The sequence below is a fragment of the Canis aureus genome, chromosome 36, assembly GCF_053574225.1.
Source record: "Canis aureus isolate CA01 chromosome 36, VMU_Caureus_v.1.0, whole genome shotgun sequence".
Taxonomy (NCBI): Eukaryota; Metazoa; Chordata; class Mammalia; order Carnivora; family Canidae; genus Canis; species Canis aureus.
Window position 1 is genome coordinate 14,738,607 of NC_135646.1, and position 16,208 is coordinate 14,754,814.

Genomic DNA, 16,208 nt, shown 5'->3' on the forward strand with positions numbered 1-16,208 from the left:
TCAGTAAATTCCTGATAGGGAGACTTGGTGAACACAGTCTCTTTTCCAGAGATCAGGGATGAGAGAGCTATCGGTCCTGGAAATGACATCAAAAGTAACCCAGGGTGGCAGTGCAGCCTCTTGCCAAGGTGTATCTCTGCCCATTTTTTAATCAGATTCCTTTTTGCTGTTGGGAGTTCTTTATATATTTTGTATGTTAACACCTTATCAGATATAGTATTTACAGATATTTTCTCCCATTCACTAGTTTGCCCTGTTATTTTGTTGATGGTTTCCTTTTTCGTGTAGAAGCCTTTTAGTTTGATGGAATCCCACTTGTTTATTTTGCTTTTGTGGCCATTCCTTTTGGTGTCAAATCCAAAAAAAATCCTCGCAAGACTGATGTCAAGGAGCTTACCACTTACGTTTTCTTCTAGGAGTTTTATGGTTTCAGGTCTTTTTTTTTTTTAAGATTTTATTTATTCATGAAAGACACAGAGACACATGAGAGATAGAGAGACATAGGTAGAGGGAGAAGCAGGCTCCCTGCGGGGTCTGATGTGGAACTCGATCCCAGGACCCCGGGATCCTGAGCCAAAGGCAGATGCTCAACCACTGAGCCACCCAGGTGCCCCTGGTTTCAGGTCTTATATTCCAATCTTTAATCCATGTTAATTTTTTATGTATGGTATAAAATAGCAATCCAGTTCAATTCTTTTGTAGGTGCCTATCCAGTTTTCCAGCACTATTTACTGAAGAAACTTTTTTCCCATTGTATATGTTTGGCTCCTTTGTCATAAATTAGTTGACTGTAAACATGTGGGTTTATTTCCAGGCTGTCTATTCTGTGCCGTTGATCTGTTTGTCTGTTTTTATGCCAGTACCATGCTGATTTGATTATTATAGCTTTGAAATATAGTTTGAAATCAGGGAACATGATACTTCTGGCTGTGTTCTTCCTTCTCAAGATTGCTTTGGCTATTTGGGGTCTTTTGTGGTTCCATCCAAATTTTAGGATTGTTTGTTCTGTTTCTGTGAAAAATGCTATTGGAATCTTGGTAGGAATTCCATTGAAACTGTAGATTTCTTTGGGTAGTGTGGACATTTTAACAATACTAATTCTTCTAATCCGTGAGCGCAGAATATCTTTCCATTTTTGTGTCTTCAGTGTCTTTCATTGGTGTCTTACAGTTTTCAGTGTGTGGGGCTTTCACCTCCTTGATTAAACTTATTCCTGGGCATTTTATTCTTTTCAATGCAGTTGTAAATGGGATTGTTTTCTTAATCTCCCATTCTGATATTTCATTACAGATTTCTATTTTTAAAGTCTGCCCTTTTCTCCCCCAACATACCACTCTGCAGAAGTAGTTTTCATTATTGTAGCTGGCCTATCTTCTTCTAGACATTTCTACACATTTACAAATGTTAATTTTTAATTTAATTTTTTATTTTTTTGCAAAAGGGATCAAGCAATACTATTTTTCTGCAGCTTGCCTTTTTCACCTAATAATATGCTGTGAACATCCAGGCCTATGTGCATATTGAGTGCATATAAAGATTTACCTCCTTTTTTCATCAGCTGCATAGTATACAGTTATCTTCATTTTTTTAAAGATGTATTTTATTTATTTTAGAGAAAGAGAGAGGAAGAGACAGTGCTCATGCACTGGAGCAGAGGGAAGGGCAAAAGGAAAGAAATCTCAAGCAGAGTCCCTGTCTAGCACAGAGTGCTTGGCAGGGCTCAATCCCATAACCTCGAGTTCAGGACCAGAGTCAAAATCAAGAATCAGATGTTCAACTGACTGTGCCACCCAGGCGCCCAGAGTTATCCTAATTTTTAACCAGTGCATCTTTTTCTACTAGAACCAATACTGCAGTAAACATCCTCATATATTTCCCTGAGCACTTGTGTGACTGTGTCTGTAGTGTAAATTAGTTAATATGAGACTGCCAGGTCAAAGGGTAGGCGTGCTTTGTACTTTGATAAGTACTGCCACTTGCCTTCTGAAAAGGTGAAACCAGTTTTTACTTCCATTCAGCATCTTAAGAGTACCTATTTTCCTACACCCACATTGTCTATATTAATATTTTTAATCCTAGCCAATCTGATAAATAAAAAATAACTTCACACTATTATATATGCTTTTCCATTGTAAGTAAGGTTTAGCATCTTTGTTATTCACCATTTGTAGTTTTTGTAAATTGCCTGTTTATTTCATTAACCTGTATTTAAATTATGTTATTAGTCTTTTCTCATTAGTTTAAAAGAGTTCTTTCTATATTAAGGAAATTGGCACTTTTTTATATAAATGGGAACTATCTTTCCCAGTTTGTTTTTGTCATGTCACTTTGTAAGTGGTATTTTGTACTTTACTAATTTTTTAATTTTACATATTCACATTTATCACTCTTATGGCTTCTAAGATTATAAAATATTTGCCCCACATAAATATTTTTCTAACATTTTTCTCTAATATTTTTTGTAGTTTTAAAATACTTTTATGGTTTTCTTTTTGTATTTAAATCTTCCAATTTATTTGCAGTTACTTCTTTTATGAAATGAGTTAGAGATTCAGTTGTATTTTTTCCACAATGTCTAACCAGTTACCCCAGCATCATTTATTAAATAACCTATCTTTCCCCACTTTTATTGTATGGTAAGTTCCCATATATATTTGAATCCATATCCTGGGTATACAGATGTCCAGCATACAGTTGCTACAAACACAGCAGATAATATTCTTGAAAAACAGGATGTATGAAATCATAATCAGTACTGTGCGGTAAGTGGTGGTTTACTACTTGTTGACTCCTTGAGGCAAGGAAGAAAAATTACCAGCTGTCTTAGGACAATGGCATGCAAGCTAATAAAGAGCACCTATTTCAGTTTATATGCAGGATTGTTTTTCCTCACATCAATAACCCAGCAATTTATTAGATCACAACCTTCTAGCCAGAAACTAATTTTGGTTTCTCATTTAGTCTTAGGCATTGCTGGTCTCATAAAAGCTGTTAAGTAATAATAATTTTGAGCACTTATATTGTGCCTTTCGTCTGTAAGTGCTATCTAAACTTTAACTAATTAAATGCATTGATGAAAGGAAGGGATTTGCAGACATCTTCGGGAAAACTGATATCTGGTTGCACACCTGTGAGGGGATGATTCCTAAAAAGCATTAACTCCCTCTTTGAATGGCACTCAGCAAGCAGAGGAATAAAAAGCTGGTGACATTATTTCACTTCTTTTGAAAATTTCCTTGGGTATCTTCTAATTAGTCTGGTTAAACTCACCTTTTATCTATCTCCCCAGATATTCCCTTTCTACATTCCTGGGGGTATTCAACAAGCTTCTTTTGATGTTTTCCCTGTTGGTTAATCACAAAATCATAGAATCTTCAAACTGAGAGGGACCCTTATTGATCCTTCACTTTGGAATGACTTCGTGCAATCCCTTTATTCTGTGGATGAGGAAGCCGAGGCACGGAGAAGTGAAGTGACTTACAAAAGGTTGCTCAGCTCATGGGGACACGCACGGCTGGGATGGAAACCTGGCCACCTCGCTGCCATCTCAGCCCACAGTCAGCTCTCTCCTTTGTTTCTGTGACCATTTCAATTTTGCTTCTTACTATTTCTTAATTTTTTTTCCTGTTTCCATCCTTTCCCTACTTCTCCTTCCCTTTCTTTTGGCCTTTTATGTCTCTCCTATCCTTCCCATAATTAACCTTTGAGCTCCTTTTTTTCTTTTTCTAAAGAGAGACAGCACAAGTGGGGGAAGGGGTAGAGGGAGAGAATCTCAAATGGACTCCATGTTAAGCAGAGCCCGATTCAGGCCTTGATCTCACAACCCTGAAACCATGACATACGCTGGTTCAGCGAATGGTTCTTGAATGGTTCATGCCATTCACTCACCTATCCTTACGTAATCAGGTAATGTTGCTTTTATTTCTCCGGATATCTTTCTCCTTCAAGTGTGGAGTCTTTTGTTGTTTTCTGTTAAGATGTTTTATATTGGTCTCTACTCGAGCCCTCTCTGAATAGCATACTTCTTTCATTTCTCCCACGTTACATGCATAGGTGGAGTTGTTTTGTTTTGCTTTGCTCTTTCCAGCTGTAGTTGCTTCTCCTTTTACGAAGTTACTTCTCTACTTTTGGTGAGTAGGCTAGGGTTTAACTTGATGTTAAGTCCATTTTTGCCACAGAATTTGGTGATTACTTTAACCAGTGAATATCCTAGTAATCTAAGAATAATGAGGTATTCAAAATCATATTCCATATTCAGAAAACAACACAAGATGTGACCATTTAAGAGAATTGTTATACGAGAAGAGAATATGTTGGACAAAAAAGTGTTTCTGTAAGCCAAAGGCAGGTCTAGTTTGGATCAAAATTGTGCGTAGATGTAGATAGAGATGTAGACAATGCATCTTGCTTTCATGCTGGGACTGAGTCAGTTTAGAAATCCTCTGTTTATACATGGTAGGTCAGTAGACATCCAGGAACCTCAGAATTCCCAGGCTGAACCAAACCCAGGGGGGCTGCTCTCTGACCTCTGATGCCCTTAGAAGTATCCCTTCCTCGAATAGTGAAAGGTTGCTTAAACAGGGAGACTCTGGGTCTGCCACCAATCAGCTGAGTGATCTTGAGCAGCTCACGGCACCACGGGGCCTTGGTTTTCTCAGACATGAAGTAAGGAAGCTGAGTGTAAAAGACCACTTAGGAAGTCTCCTTACTTTTCAGTGACTCACTAGTATCTTAACTAGAGCCAAAATGAACAATAGAGACCTAAATATGATTTATTTCAGACATACAACTAATTAACTCAATAGAGAAGTAAAACCCTGCTGACCATGGGAATTTTCTGGAACTGTCTCGATTTAAAATATTTTAATCCATTTTCCTCATAAATACATGTACTCACCCTTTGCAAATGCTTCCTCTGAAGTTCCTTGGGGTCGTGGCCATGGAGGCACTTTACCTAGTGCAGAAAAAATTCTCTGAAGTAGGCCCCATCCCATATATTTTTCTGAATAAGAAATTTGTGTTCTGGGGTTTATCTTTGCCATTCACTCACCAAAGGAAATTGTTTTTCTTTCATTCCCTGAGACTGTTTCCAGCAGGAAGCAAAATGCAATTTGATGGAAATGATGATGGCCATACCCTAATCTACCCAATTATATCAACACTAGATTAAATTATCACATAGTTTACAAAGTCTAAGTTGAAATTGTCACCTTTGGGAAGGGCTCAGATAATAGCTAATTGGTGACATCATAGTCCACCTGCAGCAAAGTGCTTGATTAGCCAAAGTTTCAGTCCTGTGAGAGGGGTGGGGGGCAGCTGATCAGAGAAGTTTTCTGTTTACACACCAGCCTCCCAGCACTGAGCCATTATAAGGAGCTCAGGGACCACCTGGGTGGCTCAGTCGGTTGAGCCTCAGCTTCTTGGTTTCAGCGTATGTCATGGTTTCAGGGTTGTGAGATCAAGGCCTGAATCGGGCTCTGCTTAACATGGAGTCCATTTGAGATTCTCTCCCTCTGCCCCTTCCCCCACTTGTGCTGTCTCTCTTTAGAAAAAGAAAAAAAGGAGCTCAAAGGTTAATTATGGGAAAGTAGGGTTTTAACAAACTTTTTGAAATAGGAAAATCCCTTATACTACTTGTTTTTTTTTCCCCCTTTTTAAGTAAACGCCCAATGTGGGTGAACTCACGACCCCAAGATCTGGAGTCGCATACTGTGCTGACTGAGCCAGCCAGGCGCCTCTAGTTATTTTCTGTTTTTAAGAAAAATAATATGGTGGTATGCTTTTTATTTTATATTTTTAAGGACTTACAATTAAGAAAAATTTAGAATTGAATGAATATATTCAGAATATTCTTACTGTTAGGGTTTTCAAACCTGAGCAGAATCTACAGACTGTTTTTTCCTAGCTCTCTACGAACTCACCTGACCAAGGTCACTGGACTTCACAGTACCCAGCTGAGAAATGGCAGAGAAAAAATAGCAAAACCTTTCATAGCCCTCTGGCCAAGCAAATGCAAACTAAATTATATTTTAAATCATTTTACAGTGTGTGACAGTTTTGATTCTTTCATTTCATCAAGCTAGCTTGTTACCAATGAGTGGCAGGTGGCTTTGTTTACCGTGAATGGGGTCTTCTGGTTAGACTTTTAAGGAGGGGCCATTTGTCAAGTGCAACAGCCCTCTTCATCACAGTAGTCCCAACAGTTGTCCAGAATCTAGATGTTACACAATGGCTGAGGAATGCTTGTATTGAAATGGAAGGTAACTTGACAAATCAGGGGGAAAGAATGAGCCACTGCATAAAGAAATTCAATGAGAAAGAGTTTTTCCTCTTTTCTTGCCCAAGTTACTAGTGGTCTGTCCCTCTCCCCCTGTAGATTTTGAATGGTGTTGTGGTGCCAAGGGAGTGAAGGTAACGGACATAAAAGAATCATTTGTGCCTGTTTCCCAATCCCACAGATCTCTATTGGCCACAGACCTTGAACATGACACTGCAATTTCCTGGTGCCACACATGAGTAATAAGCAGCTGTTTCTGAAACTGTGGTTTGGAGAAGGCAGCACTAGGTTATTTTTTAACTTAATTGTAATTTTTGATTGGTCTGCAAGAAAGTAAATCAAATAAAGTCTGTTGTCTTAGTCTGCAAGAAAGCCATAGGCCTCAAATTCCAATGCTGACCATCTTGACCAGAATAGAAAGGGGGGAAAATGTGTGTATCCCTGAGCTGGAAGTTCAACCAGGCAGCTTTCGTGGGCTGCAGTCACACAAGAAGGGTAAGCATATTTGTTTTATTTGTCAGCCAGCTGGATGATGAAAAGTGACATTTGCCAGCTCCTTGAGTTTTAGAAGTACCTGAAATGAGTGAAAAGAATTGTAGAAAGACTGCAAAAGTAAAAAATAGAATTATGAAGATACCAGCTTGATGTTGCCTTTTGTCCTTATCCTACCACGTGATGAGAAGACACGTAATTTTATTTATTTTATTTAAATTCAATTTGCCAACATATAGTATAATACCCAGAGCTCAGGGACACATAACTTTAAATTACAAATGAAAGTATATATTCTTTGACTACCTGACCAATAAAATACCTCTCACATATGCACACTCTCCAAATAAGTCAATCAGAGTAGTACCTTCCTTAGTACAAGAAATTAAGTATAATGGAAAACAGAAGCAAACACTTTTCCCCCATTTTGGACATCTGCCTTTTCTCAAGGAGATAGGGCAGTTTGGTACAAAGAAGATGAGGAGTAGTCAGGGGGCTGGGAGATGGGGAAGAGCTACAGATGTCTTCTGCTAACTACTTTGTCATGATTTTGTTCACGTAGACTGGCCATTTGAGGAAAATAAGTGGAAGGATAACAACCTTATCTCAGAGTTCTATTTCACCTTCACTCCTGACATCCCTAAATGACCACCTGATTAACGGAAACCACAAGCCTGTTATGCTAAACATGGAATGGCCTTGTGACTTTTGATGGGTTATTATAAAGTTATATTAACCTGTGACTAATTACAAGCAAGAAAAGATTAAGAAAGATAGTTTCCAAGTGTTGCTAAGGTGTTATATGAGTGAGTCAAATCAAGCTTGAGGTGTGTTGACTGTCTTTCCCCAGCATCCTGCCTGGCAAAAAGAAGCCTTGTTCCTTTATTAACAGCAGTGTTGGAGGGAATGGAACTGACCGCTTTACATTAATTGCTACTGATTCTATCCAACAGAAAGACAATTTGATACCGTTTAAAAAATGATATGTAGGGTGCCTGAGGGACTCCGTTCATTCAGCCTCTGACTCTTGTTTTCAGCCCAGTTCATGATCCCAGGGTTGTGAGATCAGGTCCCGAGTCAGACTCTGCACTGGGCATGGAACCTGCTGAAGATTCTCTCTCTTCCTCTCCCTTGGCCCTTCCTCCTCCCACCTCTCTCTCTCTTTCTTGCTCTGTCTCCCTTTAGAAATGACATTAAAAAAAGACCTTTCTTTTCTCCCCCCTGCTGTAAATCTCAAGTGTTTGAAAGTTGGAATGAATCTAAATCATCTAAAGTTTCTATTTAGATTAAGATAAATAATAAGCTATTATTTATTAATTACTTGCTCTAAGTTAGACATTATATCCAGTGCTTTCATTATAATAAATCTGATCCGTCCTTCGACCCTACGAGGTAGGTATTATCCTAACTTTTCAGCTGATGAACTGGGGCTCGAAAAGGTTAAGTAATTTACCAACATCTCCTGGCTGGAAAGCAGATGAACTAGAATAGGTACTCAGATCAGCTTTGCCTTTTCCACTCTACTTTGCTGTTTCCCAGTACCCAGAGACAAGTAAGTTCTGAGGGAATATGGAAAACTCTGTAATGTCAGCCTCTCTGGGAGACTCCCTGGTGAATCAAACTACCACACACCAGAAAAATACAGCCAAGTTGTCAAGCTAAAACTACGAAGGTTAGGTTTTGTTTTTCTTTTTTTAAACAAGCTTTGGCCAGTTTTATTAAGGAAGTACTTTTGTGGTTTTCTTTGTCCTGATCAGTCCTGGCTTGCTCTCAGTGGTATCAGAATCCCCTGGATCAACTCTAATCTAAATACCCAGTTTGCAGAACTTTTCCCCATGCCGGGCCCTATTGAAGACTGTTGTTACTCTATGTAGTAACACTACCCGGGGAAGTGCTCCAATTTAGGGTTGACACAGAAGAGGTCTCATGTGTGACTTCTCTCAGGCTGTGTGGTTGCTGGCAAGCTTGTTAGCTTATTGGACATTTGACTTTTCCCTACCCATAGTCATTTTCCAGACCCATTGGCATCCTGGTGGCCCTTTTCTACTTGGTTCTCATTTGGACCCTGAAGATAGTGGCTCCTTAGGCTTTGGTCTTCTGTGAGGCCATCCTCTTTGTGGTGTTTATGGAATATGTTCCTAACCTTAAGGCTCCACCAAGATGGATAGGAATTGGGAGTGTAAGTTGCAAGACTCTTGGAGGCAGGAGGAGGTGGTAGGGGTGTAGGATACTTGATTTCTTTTTAAGCAATCATCCAAAGTGAAGATATATCTGATTTTTAAAAAGAACCAAGGAGATTTTTTTTTTTTTGAACCAAGGAGATTTCATACTTAGAACCTACTTCTTTGTGGTGATGAAACTTCTAAACCAGAAGCCAGAAGAGCTGGATTCTGTTTCCAGTGCTGCTAGTAGTTGTATTCAAAGACAAGCTTTAAACGTCCTAAATATATCTGTACCTATAGTTTTCTTTTCTATACTATTAAAGAAATGTGTGTACATTCTAAAATAAACGTATAGACTATTACCTCACTTTTCTGGAGGAAAAACTTTCAGCATCGTCAGCTCTTTGGAACATGGCCATGAACCCTACGCTAACAAATAGAGCAATTAAGTATAAAGAAGCAAAAAAAGTTCCTGAACAGCTGAGCAGCCACCAGGTCCTCGCACTCTTTATGCTCTTCCCTAAATCACACAGCAGAATGATTAAAAATGTTTATGACACAAAGACACCCCTAAGATGTGACTGCTGCTGGCAAGGAGGAAAATAGGAAGGCATCCTTGGTCAATCAACAAGAACTCATGTCCCTGGCAGAAGGGATATTTAAAACAAGTGTGAGACTCAGTCTTTGCCTTCAAACAATTTACACTCTTAGATCGTTCCATATAAAATCACCATTTTATAGGTAAAATCACCGTTTTACAGTTAGTATCACCATTTTTATATGTTCAGTCTGGTTGGATAAGCAAAACAATCACATGTTAAACAATAGTAAAGAGTACAAAACAGCATCAAGTTCTGTATTAAATTATATAAAAGTAAATTATATGAAGCACAAGAGAAGTGTAACAGTTGAAGTAGCCAAAGATGGCTTTCCAGATGAAACTGACTAGATCTGAGCCATGAAGCCCAGGTGAAATATAAATATGTGTTAAGAAGTGAAACTTAAGACAGGAAGTGACATGGGTGAAGGCACAAGAGCAAAAGTAAGCATATTCTACACAAGGAAAAGTTTTCTTAAAATGGAAGGTATGTATAAGAAATGGAAAATGAGCCTGGATAAATAGTATGGAATAAGTTAATGGAGACGCACACCAAGCAAAAACGTAAGCTCCAGTCTTATCTGGTTCACTCCTTTAGTGAGTATATAGGACATTGTAACTCAATATAATTTTATGAAATGAATGAGTGAACTTTTACTAACAACAAAATAAGAATTCAAGATTTGAAAGAAGAGATGATATTTGATAAAGATGATGTCCAAAATTGTTAGTATATATGCTGTGGATGAACCAGAGGGAAAAGACTGGCTTCCAGAAATAAAACTAGAAAATGATTTCATTAATCTAGAGAGGAGTGTTAATAGCTGGCAAGACAGGAAAAAGAGACTTACTTATACCAGAGATATTCAAAAGAGAATCAACATGAACCTTGAAAACATTATGCTGAAAGAAGCAGTCATAAAAAGCCATATATTGTATGAGTCTATTTATATGAAATGTCCAGAAGAGGTAAATCTATGGAGACAAAAAAAGATTATTGGTTCCTTAGGGCTTGGTGGGGAGGAGACAGGTTATGGGGGGGAAAAGGAGCAACTGCTAATAGGTATAGGGTTTTTTGCAAGTGTTGGTGAAATGTTCTACAACTGACTATGATGATGGCATACAACTCTGTGAATATGCTAAAAACCATTTAACTGTAGACTTTACATAGGTGAATTACTTGGCATGTTAATTGTATCTCAAAGCTGCTATTAAAAAGGAGAGGGAATTAATAATGTGGTGAATGACTATATGTGTTTGATGGAGAAAACGAACCATTCACTGTAGACTACATAATTTCCAGTTTAATTCTCATGGAAATAGCGAGAATATCTGCTAACACCATTACGTCAAATTATTTTAGGGTCACTGGACAATGAAATAAAACATGAAACATAAATAAGAGATATAACATTAGAAAGGAAGGGACCAAGTTACTACTTTCAGAAAACCCAAAAGAATCACCTAAAAGTGATTTGCATTCATGAAGATTCAGTGAAATAGTTATATATAAGATATACTCAAATGTCAATATATTCTAAAACCAGCAATAGCTAATAAGGAAAAGTATTATATAAAAGTTTAACTCTAAAATAACCTATAGTGTGAGTTGCTTATAGAGGGAAAAATAACCCAAAACTTTATTAAGCAATAACAAATGAAGATTTAATAAAATGGAGATATGGGTAAGGTCCTTTGATAGGGAGAATAAATATTATAAAGATACCAGTCCTCAGATTAATTTTTTAAAGCTTATTAAAGTCTTCCAATAGAAATATATTTACATTTCTGGCAGTGTAAATTTGGTGAAATATTTCAAAAGCCTTCAAAATGTTCACACCCTTTGTCTCAAGGAAGTTTTCTAGCAGAAAAAAAAAAAAAACCCTTTATGCATAAGATGCCCAGCCTTCTCCTTTAGACCCTAGATAATAACTTTCTTCCACATATTCCCTTCTCACCCTCAGCTCCTCCAAAAAATCTTTACTCACCTGGTTTCTGGACTGTTCTATATCCTGATGTTTTCCCCCAACTGAGCTATATTTTGTTCGTGCATCTCTAAATGTGTCATTAACCTTGGTTGTTTAGGAAAGAGGAACATAAGTAAAACCAAACTCTGTTGAACTATTGTTACCACAATTTAGAAATAACCCTATGACACATTGGAAAGTGTTTACCGGTGGTTGGTATAAGATTTGGTAGTGGTTATTTCTTAGAAAGTGTATATCATCTGGTGGTATTAGGAGTACACGTTACTGAGGTTCATCAATGTTAATGGCTCTTGAGAAAATATAAATAAAAGGAGGTTGGCCTTTGGCTTCCTGAAAGAAGTGCAGAGGAGAGTAAGTAAAAGGATGGTAGAAAATGTACTTGCTTGACTCAAAAAACAGCCAGCATAATTTCTATTCTCTTTATTAAGAAAAAGAAAATCCACTCTTATAAAGCAGTGTACATTATTTTCTATTCACTTTCTGTATCTTAATACAAAAATAATATACATTGTTTTTAAAAATGCAAAAAAACTATATACACACACAGTGAAAGATCTGCTTTTCCAACTTGTTCTCTTCATTTTTAAAACATCATGAGATTATTCCATGATGTGAAAGTATCCAGCTATTACCAGTTATTTCTAACTATTTCCAAATTAAATTGAATCTTCGTTATGTCAAAATCAGCATGTATATAGCCATGCATGGATGAGAAAGAAGGCAGATTTTTTTCATATCAGTTTTGAACTGCTGAAGTCTTTGAAGCTCATTCAGCATTACTTAAGTGAAAAGGGATCTGACTAACCATTGGTTCCAGACTCATGGATGTTTGCAGGCCAACAGGTAACGTAATAGTGGTATGCAGGCAGATTCAAAATAGTAGGACCTAGAAGGGGACAACTGTCAACCGTAGAACATGTGCTTCTGTGGGAGCAAGCAGCCCCTACTCATAATCAGGATCATCATCATGTTGGAATTCAGGCCTGGTTTTGCTAAATCTGATTATTTTTCCCAAAAAGCCCAAATTCAGGATTTTTCTGTGAAATCTCCCAGTTATCAGATTGGATCATTTTTTAAAACACTAAAATTTAAAAAAAAAATAAAATAAAATAAAACACTAAAATTAAAAAAAAAAAAATCCTCAGGCTGAATGCAGCTCTCAGACTGTCAAATTGCAATCTCTTTATATTAACATACTTATTATCAGCACCAAAAGAAACCTATTTTTCCACATTTGTTACATGTTTTGGGGAAGATGGTAAAAGAAGCTATACTATTAACTTATCAGAGGATAGGTATTATTGAATTTACAACATAATATTCTACGTTAATGTTTACCTTGCATGTTTTCTAATCTTGGGAAATCTACCCCACTCCTCTAATAGCACACCATAACAGTAAGTTGGTCTATGAAAGTAGCGTTCCCCATTTGTTGGTTCTCAATTCCCTATATCACGCTACAGTGAAAGAGGAATACAAAAGAAGTTTCAACATCTTTATTTTCCAACCTCCAGCGGTTTAAACCAGAGAGTTCTTTTGGAGTGAAAATACTGTCTTTTCTTTCTCAGAGTTGCTGAGAAATTATAATTAGAGGTTTTCCTGTTGTGTAAAGGAAAGGAATTCCAGTCTTCCTGGGTCTGCAAGACTTCTCTTCTCAATGGATTTGCTTCCCTGTCCCATTTCTCTTTCCGCAGGTAATAGAGGGGAAGCTGGCTCCATTCTTGGGCAAGGTCATTAAATTTGCCACCTCACACGTATACAGCTGCAGTCTCTGTAGCCAGAAGGGGTTCATCTGTGAAATCTGTAACAATGGAGAGATCCTCTACCCTTTTGAAGATATTTCAACAAGCAGGTACAGAATCTCTTGTCTTATAAAAGTATACCTTAATATGTCACATGAAGTTTTATTTGGTCAAATCAGGCCAACTTTTAGTCAAGCACTGTATCTCTCTTACCTTGTATCGGATTTCCCTTATTCGAGGAGAACATTTTTTACCCTTTGGTTTCCTATATTCATTCCCAGCTCACTTCACTATCTTTATCCAGAATGAGATAAAAGAGTTGCAAAAAAAACATCACCTAACTCTGCCTTCTTAGGTAATGAAGAGTGTTTAGATTCATTTTTAGAATGAAGATCAGGGAAGAAGAATCCTCACAACATTTCAGGGCCAAATGATAGGCAAAGGGAAATCACAGTTTCATAGCAATGCTAAAACTGGACTGACCACCAGGAATAAAACTACAAGACACTGGGGAACAGCTGTCTGGCTTACCACATGCGTTTCTCCACAGATGCGCTGCAGTGTGGTGATGAAAGTTTTAGGATCCAAAGGAGAGAAAAGTGGGAGTTTATGTGGGATTATTTTTCTAACCAAAGTAATATTTGGGCATCATCGCGTTCATTGATTGATGGATGATTTTCTTCTCCCGCTAACTTGAGAGTAGGGTTTTTACTATTGCTTTTCTTGAATCACAAAATGATACATATCACTTTTCCTTTCATTCCAAAAGCATCATAGAAATATATACTGTTTATGTGTCTGTGCACTGGCTTCTTTGGCCATGAAATCATGCTTCATTTCCCACCCAGCAGGGCTCACTTACACTGTGGTTCAGAACAGAAGGGGAGGCATGTAGCCAGGGAGAGCTGAAGCATGTAGGGTAAAACTAAGATATTAAGAGTTGACTCAGCTCTTCTGGCCTCTTCTTAAACCCACAGACTCTTTGTAAACATACAGGAACTTGGGTTGGCTCCACACACAGAAAGATACACACACACACACTCCAGCCTTATTTCCTGAGTACAGGTACTTAACTCATAGCCTAGAGATTACAGACTTCTTAAAAATGTACACCACACAAAAACTTGTACACAGATGTTCACAGCAGTATTCATAATAGCCAAAAAGTGTCCATCAACTGATGAATGGATAAACAAGATGTGGTATATCCATATATTGGAATATAATCCAGTCTGAAAAGGAATCTGATACAGGCTGCAGTATGGAACCTTAAAAACATTATGCCAAGTGAGACAAGCCAGACACAAAAGGCCACATATTTTATGTTTTGTGTATATGAAATGTCCCAAATAGGCAAATACATAGAGACAGAAGGTAGATTAGTAGCTGCCTCGGTCATGGGAGAATGGAAAAAGAATAACTCCTCATGGGTACTAATTTGTTTTAGGAGTAACAAGAATGTTCTGGGATTAGACTGTGGTGATGGTTACATGGTCTTGTGAATACATTAAAAATCACTGAATTATAAACTTTAAAAGAATGAATTTTATGGTATATGCATTAGATCATAATCAAAAGTGTTTAATAAAAAAATAAAAATTAAGTTAAAAATGCTTCCAACTGTATAAACTATATGCTGGGTCACAAAAAAAATTTCAATAAATTTTTTAAAAGATTTTATTTATTTGAGAGAGAGAGAGAACACAAGCAGGGGAGGGAGGAACCAGGGGAGAGGGAGAAGTAACTCCCCACTGAGCAGAGAGCCCAGTGCATAGCTCCATCCCAGGACCCTGAGATCATGACCCGAGCCAAAGGCAGCTGCTTAACCAATAGCCACCCAGGTGTCTCATGAGTTTCAATAAATTTTTAAAAATTGAAACCATACCAAGTATATTCTCTGACACATTGAATTAAGATCCCCAATAGGAAAAAAATCTGAGAAACCCTGAAATATTTGGAAATTAAATCAAACAAACTAAAAATTTATAGTCAAAGAAGAAATAAATTACAAGAGGAATTTTAAAATATTTTGAAATGAATGAAAATGAAATATAAAATTAAAAAGTATGTAATGCAGCTAACATAGTACTTAGAGTATAACCTATAGCTATAAACATATCATGAAAAAACACGTCAGAAAAAAAAGAAAGGAGGGGCACCTATGGCTCAATGTTTGAGCATCTGCCTTTGGCTCAGGTTGTGATCCCGGGGTCCTGAGATCAAGTTCCACATTGGGCTCCCTGCAGGTAGTCTGCTTCTCCCTCTGCCTATCTTTCTCTTTCTCTCTCTCTCTCATGAATAAGTAAATAAGATCTTTTTTAAAACAAAAGAAAAAAAAAAAGAAAGGTCTCAAATCCATTACCAGAAATTCCTTTGAGAAGCCAGATAACAAAGAACAAACTAAATCCAAAGTGAGCAGAAGAAAGTTAAGAGTAAAGATTAGAGCAGATATCAATGAAATGGAAGATAGAAAAACAGTACAGCAATGAAATTACAAATTGCTTTTTTTTTTTTTTTTTTTTTACAAATTGCTTCTTGAAAGAATCAACAAAATTGAAAACTCTTTGGCTAGATTGACCAAGAAATTAGTAGGAAAGACCAAATACTCAAAATCAGGAAGGAAAAAGGAAAAAGCAATTAAAAGAATTATAAAGAAATACCATAAATGACTATATTCCAACAAGTTAGACAACTTAGATGAAATGAATGTTTCTAGAAAAACAAATTACCAAAATAGACTCAAGAAGAAATAGAAATATGAATAGCCCTATAACAAGTAAAGAAACTGAATTAATTTGTTTTTAAGTCTTCCCATAAAGCCAGATGACTTCATAGATGAATTTTGTTGAATATTTAAAGAAGCAATACCAATCCTTCACGCGGGGATAAAGAGGGGTATCACATAATGATAAAGCAGTCAGTTCTCCAGGAAGGCACAACAATCCTTGA

The 16,208-nt window shown here is 37.2% G+C and overlaps 1 protein-coding gene and 1 long non-coding RNA gene across 9 annotated transcripts in view; one reads left to right on the forward strand and one right to left on the reverse strand.

Moving 5' to 3' along the window:
- Positions 1–16,208, forward strand: part of PLEKHM3 (pleckstrin homology domain containing M3) — a 178,211-nt gene that overhangs the window by 133,093 nt on the left and 28,910 nt on the right. For 3 of the 4 annotated variants that reach the window (XM_077884730.1, XM_077884728.1, XM_077884729.1), the window contains exon 7: positions 13,212–13,369. In XM_077884730.1, the coding sequence (XP_077740856.1) occupies positions 13,212–13,369 (158 nt within the window). Of the gene's footprint in view, positions 1–13,211; positions 13,370–16,208 lie in introns of those variants that run through there. The other variant, XM_077884733.1, reaches the window with a different exon arrangement.
- The window catches only part of LOC144305680 (uncharacterized), a 140,580-nt gene that overhangs the window by 80,335 nt on the left and 44,037 nt on the right, over positions 1–16,208 (reverse strand). For 4 of the 5 annotated variants that reach the window (XR_013372686.1, XR_013372684.1, XR_013372685.1 and 1 more), the window contains exons 2-3: positions 9,111–9,198; positions 4,898–4,954 (exon numbers count right to left, since the gene is read on the reverse strand). This is a non-coding gene — a long non-coding RNA (uncharacterized LOC144305680). The remainder of the gene's footprint in view (positions 1–4,897; positions 4,955–9,110; positions 9,199–16,208) is intronic. The other variant, XR_013372687.1, reaches the window with a different exon arrangement.